This window comes from Astatotilapia calliptera, chromosome 14, assembly GCF_900246225.1.
Source record: "Astatotilapia calliptera chromosome 14, fAstCal1.2, whole genome shotgun sequence".
Classification (NCBI taxonomy): Eukaryota; Metazoa; Chordata; class Actinopteri; order Cichliformes; family Cichlidae; genus Astatotilapia; species Astatotilapia calliptera.
This window is the reverse complement of record NC_039315.1, coordinates 5,444,766-5,468,721: the sequence shown is the minus strand read 5'-3', so window position 1 is coordinate 5,468,721 and position 23,956 is coordinate 5,444,766. Positions and strand designations below refer to the sequence as shown.

The 23,956-nt window shown below is 40.3% G+C and overlaps 1 protein-coding gene and 1 long non-coding RNA gene across 4 annotated transcripts; one reads left to right on the top strand and one right to left on the bottom strand.

The window, feature by feature from the left end:
* Positions 1-1,849: 1,849 nt before the first annotated feature.
* On the bottom strand, positions 1,850-23,743 carry galnt17 (polypeptide N-acetylgalactosaminyltransferase 17). Of its 3 annotated transcripts, none has more exons than XM_026191858.1 (12): positions 23,097-23,743; positions 22,482-22,985; positions 21,226-21,409; positions 16,375-16,541; positions 11,389-11,563; positions 10,306-10,503; positions 9,689-9,806; positions 5,612-5,797; positions 5,305-5,442; positions 4,865-4,960; positions 3,189-3,350; positions 1,850-2,184 (listed from the first exon to the last, which is right to left on the bottom strand). In XM_026191858.1, exons 2-12 carry the CDS (start codon positions 22,723-22,725, stop codon positions 2,050-2,052), a joined length of 1,803 nt encoding a protein of 600 aa, XP_026047643.1. In that variant the 5' UTR covers positions 22,726-22,985; positions 23,097-23,743; the 3' UTR covers positions 1,850-2,049. The 3 variants fall into 3 exon arrangements, 2 of the variants coding, with proteins under 2 accessions (XP_026047643.1, XP_026047644.1); XM_026191859.1 differs by having other exon boundaries at positions 22,482-23,193; positions 23,306-23,743; XR_003274409.1 differs by lacking the exon at positions 1,850-2,184 and having other exon boundaries at positions 3,293-3,350; positions 5,273-5,442; positions 22,482-23,743.
* Positions 4,967-6,436, top strand: LOC113035956 (uncharacterized). The gene is made up of 2 exons (XR_003274410.1): positions 4,967-5,206; positions 6,081-6,436. It is a non-coding gene; the product is annotated as an uncharacterized LOC113035956 (long non-coding RNA).
* Positions 23,744-23,956: the final 213 nt, after the last annotated feature.

The following is a 23,956-nucleotide window of genomic DNA, read 5'->3' as shown; positions in this document are numbered from 1 at the left end:
CTCTCTGCTAGAAACAGGCCCTTGTGCTCCCAGCAGTCTCCTCCTGTTTTATTTACATCTTAAGCATTTAAGCTGATGCTTCATCCAGAGCAGTTTAGCGAGAGTAAGCAGTAGGAGGTCAGTGTCTGATTCAAGGACACTATTTACAGGACATATGGTTGCTTCAGGATTGAACCCATAACTTGTCATTTATAGAACAGTCCCTTTAATGTTCGGCCACCTGGCTGCTTTATTTGTGGCTGGGTAATATTGTGTAGAAGCGCTTTTATAAAAAATGTGATGAAAGTACTCTTAAGTCGAGTTGGTGTAAGTTACAGCAGATGCCATGCAGCTGGAAGCTGAGGGTGAAATCTCTTTTGAAGTAGTCTATTTTGGGGGATGATTTTGAGGACTAATCTCACAGCATGCCGAAAATATTTTGACCACAACCATGAAAATGGATGGAGCAGTTAAAAGGAGAGCAGGCCAGCATGGTAGCTCATCTTTGCTGTCTCTACCTTATTTATAGTCCAGAAAAGCAAAATAAAGCATGAGTTTAGCAGCAAAAAATTACAAACAAGCTTGAAAATAAAATTAAACTGAAAAAAATAAGCATACTAATTAAAGTATGACAAATTTAAAGACTGCAGATGTATCCTAAAACACAGTAACAAAGCACAACCCAGGAAACCAGTTGTTTATTGGAAGACAATCTTGGGAGCAAAAATCCAGCTGATCACACTTATGCAATTTAATATATGACATCATATACATCTCAGTACGTTAATAATTTCAGCCTTTAAGGCCTCCTGCATTTCCACTATTGGTACTTTTGTGCATTCCTGATTCAATCCTCCTCTCTCGTTCATGTTCCAACCCTTTGTCCAAAAAAGTGCTTCCTATGTTTGACTAGGTTTTCAGTAGTTATGGCACACAGCAGTTAACCAAATAAATTAACTTAGCGCAAAGAAACTTTGTACCCAACTGCTTACAGTACTTCATGCTACGAGATATATTGCATCTGATGCTACAGAATGCTTGGTGGAAAAATAGCAATAAAAGTCAGAATCCATAAAACATAGAAGTGAGATTTAGCCCAGAGTCCTTGTTGGGGTGATTTGAAAAAAAAAGTACACCAAGTAATATTTTTAGCATATTTTTCTTCAAATTATAAATATTTACAAGGATTTGAATTTTCTGAAAAACATAAGAATCACTTTTCAGGCATTTTTGCTAAACTGTGTAAAATTTTCTCCTGTCACGAGTAGCCATTCCTTAATTTCTAAGTACCATAGACCAGCGGTCCCCAACCCCCGAGCCATGCACTGGTACCGGTCCGTGAGTCGTTTGGTACCGGGCCACGAGTGTTGAGGTTCAGGTGTGCAATTTATGGTTTACCGGGGGTTTTTTTCTTCGTTTTATCGTTCATATTTATTGTTTTTATCGTTACCTCAGTTCCCCTGTGTCTTTTCCCGTGTGTTATGAACACATTTTAGTTATTTAGGGCCGGTCCGTGGCACAAAAAAGGTTGAGGACCGCAGCTATAGACTAAAACCTTCATGATGTTGAAAACTACAAATGTAGTTTGATCAGTGCATATAACTGAAATTTAATTCCAGGTATTTTATTGGTTTTTTTTTTAATATAATGAAATATTGCAGAAAGACTGATGGAAGATGGAAACTTTTTTTCCCCTTCACATAAGAAAGAACACGCTTTTGGTCGATTAAATGTCTACTAAAACTTAAACACTGTAAAGAAGTGGCACACAGGAATTATGGCAACATCACATTGAAAGTTTGTAAAATTCATATAGAGAAATGGTCCTCATGCTAAACTTTCACCACGTTGAATGTCCATGTTTTTAAAAAAAAACTAACAAAAACAAAAAAACATCAATTGTTTCCAAACCACCTCATCACTCGTCTCCTTAAAGCCATCTATTTTTGAGTCTTATTTCAAAAGCTAAGGAGCCCCCGCATCATTGATTGTCCACTGGCCAAGGTAACGTCAGGTGACAGCTCTTGGAAATAGCCTTTGTAATTGGTCCCAATGAAACTGGCCAGGCGATCACTGCTTCATAGTGTTCTTGATGGTCCACCTCTGCCCCGAGCAGGGCTGCAGGACCAGCAGGTGGCCGGAGTAAACATTAGCCGGCACCACCTCCAGACAGCGTCCAGTAGCCCGATTTATGATCGATTCGTTCTGCAAGGCAGAAGGAGATACAATACTTTGGTTTTAACAGATTTCACAGATGGTCTGTGAACAATGCGTGATGGTGACAGAACAGTATGTAACCAGACCGGGCCTTATGTGAACTGTTGCAACCTCTTTCTTAAACAAATGGCACTAACTTTTTACCTTACATCTATATAAAATAAGTAAGGTCTCCCTATTTCCCTAAGACTTCTACGTCTGCAGGACTCTTCACTGCTTGTCCTGCTGTGTGACAAAGAATCGATGTGGCAGAAGGTCTGCAGCATCACTGTTCAAGCTCTCCTCTTCCCGTGCTACAGGCTGTAACTCTTTAGTTTTTAAAGGTTACCCAAACAGAACTAAAAGACCAACAGAAAATTGACTTACAAAAGGTTTTTCACATTAAAAGAAAAAGAGAATCAATGCCAAAGTAAAAGGTATATTGAGTCGCTTGTTACCCTTTAAGCAGTCTGGGTTTAGTTGTCTTAAGAGGACCCCTTATTTTCTAGCATAAATATAATTTTACAACAGTTATTGTTCATATTAATCATAGCCAAAGTCTCAATTTATGTGCAAATAATCCCCGTTAACCAGACTGCTTTGATTTCAGTAATAGCAGAGATGATATCCTAATATAGTCATCACAAACAGACAGATCTATCTGTGAAGTCCTACTGGCCCCGGTGTTAAAACCTTCTGTTTGTGAGGGTTTTAACACAAAGAAAGGTGGCTTCAACGGAGGTATTCGGAATATAAAGGCGGTTCTGTCAGATAAAGCATGAACTACGGGGCTGCAGCAATGCTGAGTATGAGAGAAATGAAGATTCATGCAAAGCTACTCTCATATTAGAGTCCAAGAGAAAAAAGAATGGACCCAGACATGAGCTCAATAGGTCCCTTTTAAAATCTGACATATAGATACTTTTCCTCTCAACTCTATGCCAGTAAATTTTAGTTTCTCTTATAAACACTCAGTTATATCATTGAAAAAGAGATTTCTTTACACTTCTGACCTGAGAGAAATGCCATGTCTTCTGTTTCACGTTGGTCACCTTTTCACAATTGAGGAGCTGAGGAAAGTTGCTCATCTGATCGTACACCACACAACGAGTGTCCTCACCAGTGCTGCCTAGGGGTCCCAGAAACAGCTGACCTTCTTTAGTGTAGCGTCCTAACTAAGAGGAAAACAGATACGTCACACATACAGTAAACGGAAAGTTACTGAACTGGCTGAGTGAATACTCTTCTCTTTATTAGCTAACGATGAAATAAGTATGTGATGATGTACAAGTTGAAGGTAACCTGGCAGGAATTTTCCTTGATTATGCAAGCTGTTGGGTTTTTTTTTTGCTGCTTTGAACAAGAGGATGGTGTTGTTCCCAATACTGCTGAGAGGCAAAACATGTCTTTGTTCTTCACTGAGTGCTAAACACAAAGATTTTCCTGTACATCACTGCTAATCACAGTGTTGTTTCAGCAGAGTTCTAACCCACATATAGCCCTAACATTTTATATACACCAAATTCTGCAGTTTTCTCAACTTGACAGAAAGAAAAAGCAGAAGTGAGTCAGATTCTTCCCGCTCTGTTTTCTAACCTTTGTGTCTTTCACTTCAGCTTTTTCGTTCAGATTAATAGTAATTTCCACTTTAGCAGTGCAGATAAAACAGTTCCTTTGGTTGCATCTAGCTCTGAGGCTTTGAGTGTGCTGACGATAAAGACTGATTGGGAAATTGTTTATATCGCATTCTGTTCCTAACAAAGCATGAATAGTGGTTGCAATGCCTTGCAAAAGATATAAAGATAAAGCTTTCCATCAACCACCCAGTCAGCCCAGTTTGGGTCTTTTTGCAGAGTAACTGCATCCTGTTTGCAGTACATCATACAAAAGTTAGGTGATTTAACAGCGTTTGGACTCAAAATCTTAAAAAATCCCACTTGTGGTCCCTAGATGTCACTGCTTCTTCTTAAGAACAGAGTATTTATTAAAATGTTTTTCTAGTATCTTTGACCACTACAAGTTACATTCATCTTTTCACAGATATTCATATCGCACTTTATTTTATGCACTTATGTGCTTTATCTGTTTTGCATACACACCTACAGCCAGTCACCATTTAACCTAACGTGCATGTCATCGGACTGTGGGAGGAAGCCGGACTACCTGGAGAGAACCCACGCTAAGACACCATGGGGTCGCTTTTATCTCCGTGGAAGTGCAAGTGTGAAAAACTGGTGGTCTAATAAAAACTGAAGACTTTTTGTTCCATCAAAAGGATAACTTTAAAAAATGCAACTGAAGCATGTCTTGTGAAGAAAGTGTGATGCGGCACTCATTTTTCCAGAATTGAATTGAAATTTTAGCTCCTTTAGCATTTTACCACTGAAGCCTTGACTTTCTGCCTAAAGCACCTGTTTACCACTGTGAGCTAAAAAGAGAGGCCCTTAGGGCTGAAGGGATGAAGAGCTGACACTGGCTGACTCAGGGCTTCAACACAAAAAGTGCAAGACACAATTTTATTCTGACAGCAGAACTCGCTCCTTGGAGGATTTCAGCTGAGCCTGTGATTGAGACACAGCTGCAAATCACATCACCGGAGAAGCTCACTGTATGTTTTCATGAGAAAGCAAAGCAACTGGAAAAAGATGGAGTATACTCTTTAGTATGGTGGTGAGGAAGAGTGTTGTACCTGAGGACCCCACCCATGGCATGGGTGCAGGGTGGCTGTGTGGTTCTCCTTCACACCCTGATCCATACACAGGTGGCTTGCTTTAGAATTGCGGACCTTAAATACACAAAAAAAAAGAGTCAGACTTAATTCATAAAATATGAATATTCCCCAAAATAATTACCGATTAAAAATGTATAAAGGCTAAAAACAAGGATGTGTCAGTGTGGATCAGACAAAGTTCTAAATCTCATTTATTTTCTATTAACAGCTGAGAAGATGTGGATGTACATGCTGTCTGAGTCCCTGCTTTCTTGTTATATTTTGGTCTGTGGAGGAGATACAAGTTTCTTAGGACTTTGTGTAAGTATCATTTATTTAATTTCAGTGGTTTAATTTGTACATCAGATCTTACATCTACAAACTTACTTTTTCCTGTGTCTTTGTCCTTCATGGCTCACCTCACCGTAGAACAGCGTATCGTTGTACCTCCTCATCTCTGGGTAAACGTTGTCTAGGTACCAGTGAAAGCTCTTACATTGCAGACTCTTCCTCAGTGCAACCCTCTGTGATATGTCTCCGTAATCAATACCGTGGTTCTGCAAGAGCAAAGGAAGTTATTATGCCTAAAGTCTCTACATAAATTGTGGAACCAAAAGAAAAACTGTTTGGCTCTGAACATGGACATCTGATAGTCACAAACAGACAAGCATGACTGACAGCATCCTCTCTAAGAGAGGTCTTGGTGCAGAAAAATGCCGTTCTCACCTCCATGGGGATGTTCCAGGCCAGGTAGACATTGGACTTGTACTCATCCATCCAGACCTCTGCCACACGCAGGGCATTAAGGCGTGTGTGGAAAGCTATGTTACTGTGGTAAGGTTTCTTCATTCGTGCAATATGAGCCACTCTGGAGCAAGGCAGCACCTCCATACTGCCTCCACACAGCCACACCTGTGGGTAGTAGGAGTATGAATTAAAGCTCACAATAATATACTGCTGGCTGCTGGGCAGCAGGAAATATAAATAGGCAGATGCACAGTCGCCGCGATGTCCTGATTTATAAAGTCAATTACAGCTAACAGCTGGAGCATAGAGCACCTGGAAGGACGTGTTTTCTTTGTGCTGGAACTAATGAAAGCTAAATCTGTACATTTAGAAGTCCTTCTCGGTTTTTCTTCTTGTTTTCTGTTATATAAAAAATATCTAATTGTTGCTTTTATTCATTTTTTTCTAGCCAACCTTAAGGGGCATCAAGAGGAGCTGAGGTTTTCGGCACTTCAGCACTGGGTTAACTTTTAAGCTCCAACTGTGAGTATACATACATAAATGCATGTTTTTTTACTTATATTGTTTGCTGTGACAACGTATCATCCAGAGCACTCTCCCAGTCAGCGAATACACCATGATGATTCCAGGCATGTCATTAAAGATCAACAAGAAGAGACGGTCAGAAGCACAAGTCATGCTTGAAGATGTGGCCAAAACATCTTCTACAGTTCACCATGCTATTTCCCAGCTTTGATGTAGGACAGCGGGCCAGAACAATAAGACATGAATGCTAGCATAGCCCCAAGAGCTACACAACAACAGCTTGGTCAAATGATTAAAGTTACTATTGCAACCCTTAATAATAATAATAATAATAATAATAATAATAATAAATTTTATCTGAAAGCGCCTTTCAGAACACTCAAGGACACTGTACACGGCAGAATAAAAAAAGAAGCATAAAAGCAAGCAGTTTACACAATCATAAAAGCATAAGACAACAAGTGAGTTTTGAGTTGGGACTTAAAGAGAGAGATGGAAGAGATATTTCTTAAATCAGGAGGTAGGGAATTCCAGAGTCGTGGAGCAGAGCAGCTGAAAGCCCTGCTCCCCATGGTGGCAAGACGGGGGGAAGGGACGGAGAGAGAAAGGGAAGAAGAAGATCTAAGACATCGAGATGGGGCAGTGATCTGAACCAGATCAGAGAGATATGGAGGAGAGAGATGATGAATAGCCTTAAATGTGTACAAGAGTATTTCTTCTTCCTGACCAAGATTCGTTCCTTTTGTTGCTTCTCATTAACAGAGGTCAAAGAAAGTATAATGATAAAGTGGAGAACTACTGGACATCATTCATTTTTGGTGCTAAAGGTTTAAGAATTAACTGCAGCAGAAGAGCTTCACCTGCTTGTGAAGTGGTTTAGAAAAGAAACCTCAGAGCATGAAGGTTGAATCAATTATCTCCTCATACAAACCACCCAGCAGCTGAGCTGAAAATGATATCAGAATGGCTAGAACAATGTTATGGTGCATCTAGAGCTACTGAAACAGCTCTTAATGCAAAACTTTAAAAAAGAGCTTTTTGACCTAGCAGACTTGCTATTGAAGAAATAGGAAGCTGAACAAGATAACTTCCTCCCAGGATCCTCTCTGGAAACAGCCAGTGGTACTCATCCCTTTTTCCAAAAGCTTCTACACAACCTCAGGAAAAATGGACATGCCCAAATAAGGGCATCATGTAGCTACAATCTCTAAGTTGATCAGTGGTGGAATCCAATGACCTAGCTGTAATCCTTACTTCATTCACAATGATAGCCATCAAAATCAGCAGGTCAAGACTGAGGTATCCTCTGCAGGTTTGGAGAACAAATGTGCAAAGCCAGCAACTGACCAATTAGGAACTATCCCAGCCACAGAAAAACACAGCCCTTAAACAAACACAGAGGCTTCAGAGGAAAACCCCTTGAAGAACAGATGAGAACAGGACATGGTGCTGTGAATTCATTCATGCAGGACTGTGAGTGAGATCAAACCACTGGACCCTGAATTGACCTCTCACTGTTAGGTAGAATTGTTGTGCACATCCACAAGCTTCAAAAGGAGATTAACTGCTCTCATAATGAATAATTTACCCAGAAAGTGGATCTCGGCAGGGTACTCACAGAAGAACTGAGCATCAAAATGGAAAAGAAAGAAGATTTAAGACACGTTAGGCATGGTTGTTGTTGACAGAAGGACTGGTCTGAGTATTTTGGAAACTCCTGATCTACTAGGATATTTCTGTATTACCATCTCTAGGGTTATCCCAAGGGATGGTCCAAAAAAGAGGAAATATCCAATGAGAGACAGTTCTCTGGGTGAAAATATCTTGTTGATACCAGACCCGACCAGAGACTGCTTTGAGCTGACAAGAAGGCAACAGTAAAACAGATAACTTCTTCTTAAAAACCACTTTTGCATTACTTTGAACCGTGAACCTTGAAGAATTTGGGCTAGAGCAGCAGAGGACCATATCAGGTGCTACTCTTGTGAGCTAACAGGAAAGTCTCCACAGTCAGGGGATCTCAATCAGATAGATCACCTTTGGTATATGACGCAATGGGAGATTCCCATCGTGAATGCACAGCTGACAAATCTGCATCAACTGCATGAGGCCATCATGCCACGATCAATCTTTGAGGAATGTTTCCAGTACTTTGTTGAATCTATGCCATGAAGAATTAAAACAGCTCTGAAGGCAAAAGAGTGTCCAACCTAATACTGACAAGGTGTATCTAATAAAGTATCTGCTGAGTGTGTCCAACCCACGAGCCTTCTGCTGTGAACATAATGAAGACATGGATATCCAAGCTATCTGAACCCACGTCAAAGTGATGTGAGCGTAACAGAAACTTCAAACTGACAGGTCGCCAAACAATTGCACAGATGCAACCTATTTCACTCCTGACAAACATTCCTACTGGATAAAAAGTAGGTCCGTCAGTCTTTCTTCACACTGGGAACAATATGAAACATGTTCCATCCACAGATAAGGAGCACTACAAACAGAAAATGGGCACATAGGTTTTAAAGATAACCTATGTGTTTCTGTTACCCAAGGACACGGGTGCTAACCAACAGAGGGTATGCCAAAAAAAAACATTTTACTGCTCTCTGCCACACTCTAAGATAAATAAGCAGTACTATGATTTCATGTAAAAGATGTTGGACAACAACCATGCAAAATTGCCCCATAGAGGTGCTGATATCTACCGCTTAACATTCATTATCCCAAGAATCCTGTTAAAACCCAAACAGTCATTGATTCAAGTGCTTGTTATGAAAGAGTTTCTCTGAATGAGGGCCTTCTCCCTGGACACATCCAAACAATCCTCTTGTAAGGGTTGTAGTGAAATGTAGAAATGTTGTTGTCGCAGGGCAACTCTGGATATGTGTCCCACTGCTTTGTAGTAAAAGAGGAACAGAAAGAAATGTGGTTCTTGAGATGTGACATTGTGGGCTAGATTCATGTCTTTGCTAATACTTCATCTCCAGCAGTTGTAATATATTTATAGGTGCGTTGAAGCTGAATTTTAGCTGTTTTATTGCATCTGTACACGTTTACTTATCTAGACTTAATTTTGGGGGGAATCTTGATATTTTTGATGACAAGATATAAGAACTTTCCATTTCAGATTCAAGTTATGACCAAGTCAACTCAAAGACAAGGCAACCGTTTTTGTCTTTCTAAAAATATTTGATTGTTTAGCTTGCTGGATAAAAGCCAACACACTCGGGTTGTGAAAATGTTTGACGTTATTTTTTCAGGAAAAATCTAATAACCTTGCAGAAAAACAAAAGACTCTCCAATCTCTCAAAATGTACAGAAACAAACTCCAACCTTCCTGCTCTGCTCTACGTGACCTATTTATCTCCATTGCCCTGCTGTGAGCTGCTCACACAGGACTGGTCCTCCAGGACTCTTAATGGGGCCTCATTTATCAGTGGTGCCACGCTACGGTGGCCACTGCTCCACTTAAAACCTACAGGGGTAAAGAGGGAGCAGGAACAAGAGGAAACTGGGTGACACACAAACCCTGATGCCTAGTTCGATGTTCTCCCCTCCGTAGACGTCCATGCCTGAGTCGAGTAGACCGAGTTCTCCAAAGTAGTCCCGATTGGCCACAAAGGAGCATCCAATCATGGCAGGCGTCCTGCAGCCAGGAAAACACACTATCATGTGACACTGAGCGTTTGCAAACACCAGAATGTGTTTTTTTGTGGCTTTATCTGATGTTTATTTTGGAGTACTTTTCTACAACCCAAATCTCCACTATGCAAAGTTTCACACTTTATATTTCAGCCTATTATGTGGAGGGTAAATCTAAACATTTTTGTGCATACTCATGCAATTTATTCTTATTTTTAATTAAAGAATGGAAGGAAATCCAATTTAACACAAATATATGGGTGATAATCAGATAATTAAAATCCTATTTTCACCACTCTCTAATTTAGGCTGTAATTTTTTTATTGCTTTAATGAAGTCTGGTTTCCCATCAGGAGCTTTTTTTCTTGTTTTCCCCTAATCTTCCCCAAAACTAAAAAAAGAACTTGGTGGCAGTTTTATTGAAAATCTTAAAGAAGTGGAAAAAAATACATCTCAGAAGTGTGAGATCTGTGTTCACGTTTAAATGGGAGAAGCTGGCATACCTTATTGGTGCAGACATGTCTCCCTCCTCCCACCACTCTTTGGGTGGATTAATGTACATGCACCACAGTTCCCAGTTGTAGCCATGGCCAGAGTTCTCATAGCGCTCCACCTCAAAGGTATCGTGCTTGATGTTGTCGATTGACGGCAAGATAATCCTCTTGTGGTTTTCTTTTATTCTAGCTAGAACTGGTTCTGCCCTGAAAAAAGTGCAAACACACACACACTCACACATTTAGTTGACTTTACTTTGTGCAGAAACAAAGTTTATAACATCTTTTAAGAGCACCACTTTTTTCATCCACTTCAGTCAAATAGAAAGTTCCTTGTGTCGTCCCAGTTTTATCACTAATTCTGTTTGATTCAGCCGAGTTGAGCTCTGCAGGGGGCAGTGAGAGAACTGCACGGTATACCTTAAGTTATGCACTGAGCTCGAAAATGAGATCCACAAAAAGACATCAACAGGATGTGGCAGTTGTCTTAGCGGGGTTAATAAGGTCCCTCATTGCATGCTAATTTCTTGACAGTATTTAGCCTTTGATTCAGTTCACCACCAAGCGCTCAGCTTTTTTGAATTAGTACAAAACCTTCATTTTTTATGGTTACTAAAAATTTACTTTTACGACAAGTTCTCCAAGAGGGGTCCTGTTTTGGTGTGTGTTTTATGTGTGCTTGTGATGTTTTTTTTTAAATAAAATCCGTTCAACCTGATCCCACAGCCTCAAGTGTCTCATTTTAAAACTTCTCAGGCGTGAAATAGCTTGGCTCTTCCTTTTATGCAGCTTCAGCTATCCTTTGTCTTCTCTTTCCATGGTTTCTTTGCACTTTGTAGCACTCTTTTAACACTGATACCCAAAGCTCTATTATTGTCATTGTTGTTATCATGAATAAGTTATTCCAATGTTCATACATTTGGCAAAGATATGTTTTTTTCCAGATTTAATTTTGAGTACATGTCATTTTTGTTTTTGAATGCTGTGTTTCACTTTAATTTACACTAAAATAAGCCTTTTTCCAAATACCAAAAATTCACTCCTGACTGTTAATAACACCGTGCTTCCCGCTAGATGATAGGACCCACTCACCATGATGGGGTGAACTCCACATGGGCATCAAAAAATCCTGTCACCTCAGCAGTGGCTACCTTCCAACCCTCGATCCTGGCCCTGATCAATCCCTCTCTCTTTTGGTTCCTTACAATCTTCACCAGGCCGGGATAGCGTTTGTTCACATACTCCTCCAGTGGACCTTTCAGTTGCTCTACAGTTCAGAAAATGAAGATAACACATCAAACAAAACAAGTCAGAAATGCTTATAAAGACTGATCTTTAGTTGATCTTTGAATCTGCAGTTTAGCTTATAATCTGCACATCTATCCTTGAACAGTCTGCCAGCTGGAGTTTTCCAGTATTTGATCTGATGTCAGGACTAATAAAGCCTGAAAAGAATATATCACCATTGCAGCTAAGTTGGCGAGTTTAAGAAGAATCCCTACATGCTAAAGAAAGTGCTTGTATTTTTTTCTTAGCTTCTCTAACATCAGATCCATTGCAGCCCTCTTTACTGAAGAAAGGAGGAAAAAAAGAAAAATGCTGTTCCAGAGTCCCCTCTGGCAGCAACAATCAAAGCCTGACACATTATGCCTAGCTTGCATAATTATTTTCATGCAATCACAATAATTGGAATTCATGTCGATAAATATGAAAGGACAGCAGAGTGAGCTTAAGCAACCATTCCCAGTATGACAACTCTTTTGTCTCACTTCTCTCACTGGCAGCCTGCACTCCTTTATAAACCTCACATCAAGCCTTAGTATTGGTTGTGTGAAACAACATGATAAGAACACAAAGGGCAACCCACTAAGCACTAAGCAGTGTTTTTGATTTTTATTTTAGGCTGTCCAGAGACAAAGAACTAAAAAATATTTAATATACCTATGAAAATATACTCACTGTATATATATATATAATCAAAGCATTTCTTTAGCAAAGTGCACATACTAGCCCTTTTTAAGTTCATTGACATATGTGCACTCAAACAGGCCCAATGAGATTGAGGGTTATACCCCAATTATTTGTGTTAGGTTTGTAAGCTTTTCCAAATGAATACAGAAAATCAGCAAAACCACCATAAAGAAAGCTTATTTAAATAAAGCTGATATTGGGAGAACAAAGCCCAAGGGGTGGAAAATGAGTAAAAAACCTGTGAAGCAGAGAATAACATGAGGGACTGTTGCAGAGCGCATGAGTGAAACAAGCTCACAGATGAGCTGACAAAGATTGGCAGAAATCACTTTAGAGCAGCCGGGTAATAAGGAACAGGTGAACATAGAGTGGAGCAGATAATTACGAGCAAAAACCCAAACAAATACTTTCAGACAATCCTAAAGCTCTTATTTAGTTGCATAGAGCCATGTGTGAACATTTTGTCTTTACATTTTGCTTCCAAGGAACCGAACTGTCTTTTAATTCTGTAATTTATTTCACGTTCTTCAGGCTTTCTGAAGCTCCTTCAAATTTTTCTTTGGACATCATTTTATTATAATTTTCAGTGCAGTCCTTTATTTGTTTGTTCCTATGAATCATTCACACATAATAAAGGCACCTAACTCAAGGGACAAATTCGTTACTGGCACATTACCAGCAGCTTGTCACAAATACACAATTTGTTTCCTGCACAAAAAATGACAACGATAACACACCAGCAAGGTGATTACCAAAGAGCTATTAGCCAAAAACTTGACATATGTCAAGAAACTAAACAAGTAGAGGACAAAAGAACTGGCAGCTTAAATAAAAACATCTACAGCAGACGAACAGAATTTGAAAGTTGTGTCCTTAAGAAATAACACAAAACTGACACACAACCTGAGAGATGCATCTGGCATCTTATGTTTGCAAGTTTCAGTAAACTGCTGCATCTATTTCCCATTTTCCTAGCAAAATACAAAGACATGATGGCTTATTAGCTCATCCTATCCTAAATAACCACTAATGTATGCCAACTATTGTCACTGCTACACTATCAAAAGCTGAAAACAAACATAAAAAACATACAAATTCATCACCACAACAACACAGTTGATAAATAAAGAAATACAGAAGCACACATGCAAATAGAGAGATGACATAAAAGTTCTCACTCAGCTCCCTGCGGTGCTGTTTTAAGCTCCAACTCACTCTAAACAACACCAACGGGGGTCTACTGCTTCCTGAGCATCAACGACCGCGCCACCTTTGATCTCTCAATCAACTCATCAGCCTTTTCCCTCCGGACCAAAACACTCACAGCCCTTCTTCCTCTGTATCACACACACACACACACACACACACACACACACACACACACACACACACACACACACACACACACACACACACACACACACAGAGCAACATTCCTTCAGAGAAAAACACATTTCTCGTGCTCTGTCTTCCATTTCTTTCTCTCTGTTCTCGTACTTCTTTTTTATCACACATACTCTTCATCACAAACTCATTTCACATGCGTGTTTTTTTTCACATACAAACATATATGGCAAGAGCATGGCGGTGGGTGTCTTTCAGGCAGTAAGAGGGGTAAGCACTATTTGTTCGCTCGCCTCGCCCTGTGCGCCACTGCAATGTCTTCCTCTTTGTGATGGATAGCTGGCTGTCAGCCAACCAGCAGTGTCAAGTGAGAGAACGCCTCAGCTGTCTCAGTCCTTTCACTCTCCCACTGTGTAGCTCCGTGTTTCTTATACTAAGTCCCATTGTTTTATAAGAATGATTAAAATACATCTGTAAGCTGCACTGTCACACATGCTTCTTGATAATGTATAACTTGCTGCATTACCAGATGCCAAAAAGAAATTAACACTCAGACAGCACATTCATGGCTAAGACTAGTTTTTGCGATCCACATCAACACATCCACTTCCATTAAATAAAGCGATCCACATCCACAGCAAAATTTCTTCCTATTCTTTCTTTATCCGCGATGCACCACTCCACCGGGTTTTATAAAATCTCAGCAGGTAGTTATTGTGTATTCTTGCTACAGACAAACAGCACTGACAACAATCATCTGCCAAGGTGATTCTTGGAGTATAAATTACACCAAAAAATACACAAAGAAGTCCAAAAATGTGATAAACATGAATCACGAATGAAACTAGTTCAGAACCAAAGACCCATGTCCAATTTTCTATTTCCTGCTTGGGCAACATTTTGTAAAAACTTCAGCACACAGCACTTTTAGAAAATGATGTACCCTTTGTATAAGAATGAAATCATGTATTTGCGACACTAAAAGCCAATTGGCTTGGGGAGTGAAACTGAAAAGGTAGGGAAGTCAGAAAGTGTTGGGTGTGAGACTAAGGCGTTGTTGGCTTTGATCTTTTCATGGATTTGTTGACAGTACATGAATTAGACATTGGCAGCCTTATCCCCTAAAGCCTCGACTATCTCATCTCTTTCTTCCTGTTTCCTTGTTATTTTTCTTTGCTTTCTGTTGCTTTCCGTTCTGTTAGATTGCTTCTTCTCCCTCTTCTAGATATTCATTGCCTGCGCTCTCTCCCCTCCTCTCTGTCCGACCTCATTTATCTTAGAGCCTCCCTGTCTCTCATCCTTTCCCTTTCTTGATGCCACTTTCTCTAATAGCCTGGTTTGCTCTCTGAGCCTCTCCTTCTCATCTCCCTTTTTCTCTGTTCTTCATTGCCCCTCCTTTCACTTTGCCTGTTTTCAAACCCTTCAGCTCTCTTCATTCTTTGACCTTTTCTGTCTTCTACGTCATCCCCTCTTCTCTTATTTTTCTCCACCAACACCTCTTTATCTCTGCTGTGCCTCCCCTCTCCTTTTCACTTTTCCCGATTTATCTCCTCGCCCTCCTCTCATCCCTTGCCGTCTCTTCATCTTCTCACCCTGCCCGGTAAATATGACAGAGACATCTCTCCTGTGACATCCAATTGTGTGTTCTGCCTCTATCTGCCTGTCTGCCTCCACAAACACTTGACACCATCAGTCACCTCAGAAAATGCCTCTTTTCAAAAGCAATGACCACAGCTTTTGTCAAGGAGACACTCGTCCCCATGACATGCAAACACAGCCCCATCAGAAGTCTGATGCCTTTCATCCTTTAGAAACAATGTTTCAATATATCTGCATGTTTAAGTGTAACAGACATGAAAAAAGTATGAACACATGCTTTGTGTTACATTTATAGTGTGTTTGTGTCTCATTGTGATCTGCCCCAAATGATCAGTTAATGTACATGTCTGCATAGTTATGGTTGTTCCCACCCTCAATCCTAGCCCAGGTTCAACAGTAGCCATGTCTACTAAAACATAATTACTGGGAACAAAAATGTGCTTTGGTGTGTTGCTATATTTAGTTTATTAAAGTCCTTTTATGTCTTGCTTTCAGCTCCTTTATCACAGTGAAGCTGGGTCAGATTAGGACACAAATTTGTCATGCCAAAGTCAAAGAGGGTAGCTCTATAGGAGACTGTGTATGCAATAATCTTCAAACAATACTGGTTTTAGAGGGCTGTAATGCTTTGCCCTAGTTTCCAATGATTGTTTTGACATTTGTAAAACAAGTCTTTTGCCTGGTTGTAACTTCAATCTACAAAACTCGCTTACACAAACTCAGAAGCATTTAAAAAAGTAAAAATAAAGAAAATACTACACATATATCTAAAAACTGGAATCCTTGATGCTGACAGATTGAAATCATTTCTTTGTAACATTGACAAGAATATTTGTTTTCATATGCCGATGCCTGTATGAGAAAAAGTATTCAAATATTCTCTTTTTCACTCACTAGTTTCAGTTTTATAATAATATAAAACTTAATTATATAATTATATTCAGGTTACATGACACTTATTGTATAAGATAATTATTTCTGGGATGCTGAATGACAATTTGATGTGTATTTTGTTGCTTTCAGTAGAAATCCTGCTGATGACTCAGTGGATTTTAGATGGAAATTCTGTGTTTCACTCACTATAAACCATCTTCTAATCAGAGGGCGAAAAAGCCACTCTTCTTATTTGGTATTAGCTGAAGAAAATATTTAATCTATACTGACCGTCATCGCTGTTGTCGTCCACCAGGATGACCTCCTTGAGCAAGTGCGCCGGTGTGTGATTGACAGCTGAGTGGACTGAGCGCAGGATCACCGACAGAGCCTCGTTGACGAAGATGAAGATGAGGGAGATTTGGGGAAGGTCTCTTGAGTAGCTGACCTTTCTACATCTGTAGAAAGACACGACACAACACCTGTAAACTACTTGCATTAAGTAATACGAGGTGCCAGTGGAGCACTAGAGTGATGGTTTGGGAAAAGTAGTCTACAAAGTTATACAATTAAAAAGACAATCATGATTTTGTATTGATGAGCCCATTTACCATGATTTCTAACATTTCTGATCAATTGAATGTTGTATTAAATAACAAGGAATATGCCTTTCTTTTTAAAAAATGAGGACATTTCTCAGTGAACCTTAATTTTTGAGTGCTCGCATATTTAATTTTGAATTTGTAAAAAAGACTAAACTACCTCCATAGAGCTGCTGACGTCTTGTTCAATGGGGCTGAAAGGCAGAGCAAGTGCTGCTTCCTGTTCAACTATAATCACAAGGATTTATTTTCCACATTGGCCTTTTAACTGCATGTGCTGTTTCAGATAGAAACCCTATTTTAAACTTGTTTTGTTTAAACAGCTCTAATGAAGCGGAAAGCGGCAGGGTGAGGCTTTGGCTCTAAGTTTAGCACATGTGGGAAAGGAAGGGGCTTCTTTTATTGTCTCCTTTTCACGTCTTTTTTTCTTTTATCGATTATCTTATTTCCTCTGTGAAATAATAGCTAATTAGAAGTTATTCTATAACAAATCCAGTGTTTTCAATTCACGAGGTTGGAGAACACTTTTTTAGGGTTTTTGGCAGGAAACCATTAGAAAACAGAAGGCAACATTAACAAGATTAACCACGAAGAACTGGGACATTTGTCACCTTTTTTCTCCTTCTGATACAATATTGCAAAAGTCTTGAGGCATCCTCATTTCGTTATATTCTGCTGGGAAAATGGGAAATAGGCAGAGCAATTCACTGAAACGTGCAAACATAAATGGAAATACAGTACATAAGGCAAAAATGTACTTGAAAGTCAATATTTGGTATGGCCACCTTTACTATCGAACATAGCCTGGACTCTCTCTTTCCGGAACACACTGCTTTAATAAATGTTGAGGTCTGGGCTCTGGGGAGGCCAATCCATGACTGATCTAGGTATACGTTTATTGTATTCACCGTGTGTTTGGGATCATTGTCGTAATGAATAAAAATATGCCTTTTCCAACTAGATGCTTTTCAGCTGGGACTGCATGATTAATGAAAATCTTAATATCTGGTTCATATTTCCATCAGCTTTCTCAAGATTCCCAACACCACTGGCAGAGCCTTCATCGTGTTTTACAGATGGATGTAAACACCCTCTGTTGGAGTCATATCAACAATTATTTGAACCAAAAATGTCAAATATGAATTCATAATGCTGTAAGACCTGTTGCCACTGATATAGTCCAGTTCTCGTGTAATTTACCATACCTCAGCCTTTTCTCCCTGTTTCTCTTCACTAAAAATGGCTTCCTGACAGCCTTCCACTGAGACCGTTTCTGATGAGGCTTCAGCAAACAGCAGATGGATCCATTAAAGGGCCAGTGCATCTCTCAGGTACTTCAAGTCTTTGCTTTTCTTTATATTTTTCTACATCTTAAGGACATGATTTCCAGATACAGTTCATCTGCTGTACAGAGTTATTTAGTCCTGCTACTTTTCCGGTTTCCTCAATTTTTTTAAGGACTCACAGCACGCCAGATTTTTGGGAACCACCTAGTTGGTTCAAAATGTTATTTTTACCTATCAGATTTTGTTATCTTTTAGATTCTTAAAGATTCAACTAAACGAAAAGAAAATCTGGCTCCTTGAAAGCAAAATGTTTTTAAAAATTAGGCACATCTGAATATTTTTTGCACTGTGCCGTATATGTGACAGAGAGGATTCCAGAAGATCCCTTAGGTTCACATGAATAAGGCTTAAAAAAAAACTACAAACATGATCACAGTCTAGTGGAAATATAAAATGTCCAAAAACATATTTTAAACCCCTATATTACAATCATGGAGGGGATATACTGCATGTACATACACTGCAGGTAGGAGATACTACAGCAATTTTGTTAATACAAATTGAGAACAGGAGGAGGCAGTGACGGTGCAATCAGCGTAACCAGTTCCAGCAGTGTGTAGGAGATAGAAGGGAACAGCATGAATGATTGCAAAAGTGGGAGTGTGAACTTGTCACTTTACAAGTACAGCTTCATTGATTAATCTGAGTATGACTGTGATTATGGCTGTAGGAGTCAGCTCATCAGCTGATGGCCATCCTAATGGCACTTATCAGACTTAACATCACTACAAACTAATGCTGTCACATCTATGATGTGCAGTACGAGTCCACTTTTATTTCTACACATGTACCACATTGCTGAAAAGAGAAGCAAGTTTAATAACCCTAGAAAAGCTGAGCAGGTTGACAGAAGATCATTTAAAATGCTGTTTTTATTTTTTCCTATTTCTGTTTCTCTTGCTCCTCTCATACTTCTCCATAATCTCCTTCAGTCAAACAGAGTAGACTCCTCTGACCCCAGCTTACATGCTGTCTATGTCTGAAAATGCCGCACCCCAACGTGCTTCACTGGCCACATTGATCGAAGCAACATAAAAGACCTTCTAGAAGAAAAATGAGGGCACTGGAATTTCATCTAGACCAAGGATCCAGTCTTTCTTGTCATCAGTGATTTTCAAAAAAAGGGTCTGTGACTTGCTTCACTATCAGCTAGCTGGAAGCTACAAACCCTTAACTAAGAATTACTGAAGACATAATACACACGGCTGTTTGTATATGACGATAAGACATGAAGACCATACACATAGAAACGTGCAGTCATTACATAAATAAAACCATGTGCAAACGTGAGGTAAGCATTTTGTACCCAGGCACTGACTTACACATGCACACACAGCACACTGTGAATGTGTACGTGAACGCCTGCTGACCGATGTCAAACCAAGACTTATAGTGCAACTTCATCAGATATGAGCATAAGAGGCTGGGGGAGAGTAATAAAGACTAAAAGGGGGGGACGTGAAATATATGGAAAAATGAGCCAAAGGATTCATGTATGCTGTGAAAAGCAGCTGGTACAATAAGAGAGCCACCAAAGCACATACTCGACCCAAACCTCTGCACCTCTGTGCATATACTGTTACTACCTAATACTATAGGGTTGGGATTTTCCTATGATAAACTAAAAATGCAAAACTATAGCATATCGAGCACAGATGAGGCTGCCTGGGAGAGCTGCGTTACACCACTGTGCCCCCTTATAATGGCTGTGCTCTACACATGCATGGATATGATTAGACATGACTAGTCTGCTGATTGCCACACAGATGTGAATTACTCAGTTACTGTGAAGCATGAATGAAACAGCTGATACCAATCAGCTAATGCAAGGCCAACCTCAGTGCTCTATGCAAAAGTGTGGGCACTCCTGGGAAAAGCACACATTTATCAATTCACTTATTCAACAAAGAGCAGTTTGACACAGCATATCTCTGATGCACACCTTTCCATGATGAACAAATTGGATCCTTGGATTCAAACAAATATCTAGACTCAGATTTGTTTGGGTTATTGCCTTAAAAACATCAAGATAAAGTCTCTCATTTTTATTATTGATATTTGATAGTTTTTGTTATTTTTTTTTTTAAAACATAGAAAAAAAATTACATTTTGAGCTACCTCACAATGGTAAAGAATCCAGAACCAGGCCGACTCTAGAAGTCAATCCTTTCTACGTTAAGCCAGCCCCTTAAATTAAATTTTAATGCACATTCATGCTTCACTTTTTGAGCTATACTGCTATCAAACAAACAAACAAAACCAATGAGCAATCATTTATTCAGTTGTTAAATATACGTCACTTTTTATTTTAGGATTTTAGAAATAGGACTGGAGCATGTGCAAACATTTGGGCTGGGCTATAAAATAGTGAGAAGTCATTAAGTCGTAAGGCTGGAGGCAGGTCAAAAATTCTCATCTGAAGTTCGCAGCTGATGGCATTTCCAGAGTTGATCAAATCTATGAGTCGTCGAACCTTGTGGTGACACTCAACAGCTCTGGGCTCCTCTTAACAGATGACTAAGGATCAGAAAATGAACCTATCTAATGCCTACAAAGCAGGGTGGTGCTATAAAAATATCAAAGTGCTTCCAGCTTGCAATTTCACCAGATGAAATAACATAATGAAAAGGGAGTTGAGGGGCACAGTGGAAGTTAAGACAAGATCTGCGAGAGTAGAGAAACTCTGGTGAAACTGAATATTTTCTGGGGAGAAATGAAAAACAAATCTTACATATGGTCGCAAAAAAGTCAACATCTTCAGTATGCAAGCACAACATTTGGATAATGCAGGCAATAAGTTTTAAGACTCATTAGCTGAGTATTACTGACGTGTGTGTGGGGGCTATATTTAGAAAATAAATAACACTGCATTAACATTAAAAGGTGTGTTATCTGAGACTGAATTTATTCATACATCCACACGTACATCAGTTTTTACTGGAGCAAAATAAAAATTAGGACTGTTTTCAGGGAGTTCTACATTATCCAAAGCAACTGAGACACTGATTATGGAAAAATTATGCTGCTCATGTATTTTCTTTTTAATGCTGAAACGACCCCAAGTGAAACGTCAACCGTGTCCACTGTGTTAGGCTCGAGGAGGCTATCTCAGAAGCAAAGAAAAAAATGTAAAATTTGGATGACTCAACCATCTGAAGCGCAATTTAAAGTTTCCTCACTTGACTTGTACTCACTTGCTAGGCCGATGGTCTGGTATTGTGCGATCCAGAGAAATTCTGTCACTGAGGTAGGCATTATAGCCGTACTTCTCCCTAAGGTATTTAGCGTCACTCTCCTCAGCCGGTGACAGCGTGGCGGGGAGGCCGCCTTTACCCCGACCCCCAAAGCCCTCAATCAGGCCCAGAGATTTGGACAGACCTAAGCAAGGCAAACAAGAGAAGATTACATGTCAGGATCCTTTAGTGTGCCTGAGTCACTCTCCTCTCAGTAATGCATTATACTGCCCACAGCTGATAGCCTGCCTTACCATCACAGCTCCAAACTCACATGAATATACAGTATTTTGTCAGTGGCTGTCAAAACAGGTGAACTTCTGGGCCGAGTTCATTAGAACCAGAGTTGGCACAGAGTCACAGAGAATATCTTCAATCTATGGACACAATTTACAAATAGGATGTGTGAAATATTCCCAATCCAAACCCTCCTATCCATTCTGAGGTCAGTAAGCCTTCATTTAATGATGGGGAAGAAAATTAAACTCTAAACATAGGCTAAACTACACAAGTGAAGGATTTAAAGCTTTCGCTCTGTCTGTAGGGGGGACAGAGAACAAACACATACCACACCATCCTTCACAGTGTTTGAACCTCTGTGTTGGCAAACATCCGGCATCCTGAAGACACCAGAACCCTGAAAGCTCCTTCTCGGAAGTTAACATTAAACTCTAACCTCCCGGAGTGCAATAAAGACATTGTCTTTTCAGAGATTAATTAAAGTACAATTCGGGATAACCTTACTACTGTTGCAGGGAAAATCAATTCACTGGATCCTATTGTAAACAGCCCCATGTATCCATTTAAACCCAAACCCGACACACTTGTATTTAAAATTAAACGTTTTATTGGAAACTTAATTACCATTGGTGATCTCTGCTGCTCTACGCTGGAGTATTAAATATGCTTGGTAGTTGCTGACTCTTTCTTCAGTGGTTCAGTAGATGTAGACTTTCTAACAGAGAGCACACTCTCATCATGCATGACCCATAATTACTGAAATAATGTGAGAGGAGTGCCAGATCCAGCAGCTGACTGTTAGACAATATTAGGGACAATGCAGGGAGGCTTATTCATTAGTTTCTAACATGTCATGTCAGGGCTCCAGAGGGAGTAAAAAAAAAGTCAGACAACACTGACTTTTAACTTTTTCAGATTCCTTGAGGGGAAATCAAGTTGACACGTTCTTTCACTTTAAATGTTAACGTGCTCTTTACCGTTTAGCTGCCTGTACACCACGTCCTCCAGAGAGCTGAGCCTTTTCAGCAGCACCTCATGGCTGACGCTGGGCCCCTGTGCCGTCCCGTTGCCCCGGGCTCTCTTCCCATCACCCGCGGCCTCTGGACCGGTGGTCTGGATGCTGCGTGCGTTGTTGCACTTGGCCCAGAAAGTAATGAACCCGGCAACCGCGAGCACGTTCAGCACCAGTAAGACCCTCCATCTTCTGAACACAAAAGCCATTAAAAAGTCACCAGTGTCCGGGCTTCCAGTGCGTAAGAGGTCAGGAGGAGGGACAGTCTCAGGAGAAACCTGAGGCGCGTTATAGTTACAATGCGCCAACTATGCATGCGCCCTTCACCCTGACTTCAGAGAAGTGTGACAGAAAGCAATGCTCTCAACCGCGGTGTGTGTAGCTGTCTCAGTCCGCAGCCGCAGCAGTATACACTCGCCCCGTAACGTGTCGAGATTCAGGTCTTCTTTGCCTTGCGTTGCGTGGAAAGCTGCAGGGATAATTCACATCAACAGACCTTACGAGAGCTGCAGAAACTCACAGTTTTTTTTCTCCACTTCTGAGCAAGTGCACGGATTCTCGACATAAGCTGCGCTCTTACCATTTGACACTGGGGTTATTCTAGGTTGCATCCCCCTTCTGATGAAATTCGGGGCGCCTGGCCATCGGCTTTCATCCGTGTCACCGCCACTTCGAGCCTTGCTTTACAATCATGTAAGACAAAGATACGAGCATATGTTGGGCTTGAGGAACAGATACTCCTAAATAATTTAACAGAGAGGAGAATATCAAGTGTGTCTTTTTTTTTACCCTCTCCTTTGCGTCTAACACAAGTCGGCAGTGATGCGACTGAAGCGGGCAGCGCGCAAAAAAATTCTCTCGCGGATGCTCAATGAAAACCTTCTTAATGTTCACTCCAAATTTCTGCTCCTTGTCTTGTTCGCACGTCGTCTTTTACTCCCGACACTCGTTAATCACAGTGAAACGTAACTGAGGAGACTGTGCGGATAATGAGCGGAGGGCAGCGATTCCGGGGATGCAGCATCCTCTCCCCGGTGAAGGTAGTCCGGAAACGCAGCAGCGGCAACAGAAGCAAAGAAAAACGACGCTTTCTTGTTATTCTCTAAGCGCTTCTTGTTTGTTGTGCTCTGTTATTTCCTCTAATTCTCCCTACAGTGTGTACAGCCCTCATCAGGAACGCAGGAATCAATCCGGCACCGTTTCACTTACAGCAGGTCAGGGTGGTGGTGGGTGGGGTGTCTGCTTACTGGCACCCAATTAGCTGCAATTATCCAACATTAAATACTGGATTTTACAGCAGGTCACAAAACGTGGCACAGTTTTAATTGATAATTTCACCACAGGAGTCTGAACAGTTTTTTCTTTTTCTTTTACACATCTGTTTCACACATGTCGTTAAAATCACAAAGCCCGAATAGACAGTAACCCAGTTCTGCTTCT

Bases quoted from the DNA above. Each gene is read 5' to 3' on its own strand.
- galnt17 (XM_026191858.1), bottom strand. From the start codon at position 22,725: ATGGCTTTTGTGTTCAGAAGATGGAGGGTCTTACTGGTGCTGAACGTG. The intron at 11,564-16,374 runs GTCAGTATAGAT...TCTGAACTGTAG, and splicing joins GGACGACAACAGCGATGACG to AGCAACTGAAAGGTCCACTG. The intron at 4,961-5,304 runs GTGAGCCATGAA...TGTGTATTTAAG, and splicing joins ATACGCTGTTCTACGGTGAG to GTCCGCAATTCTAAAGCAAG.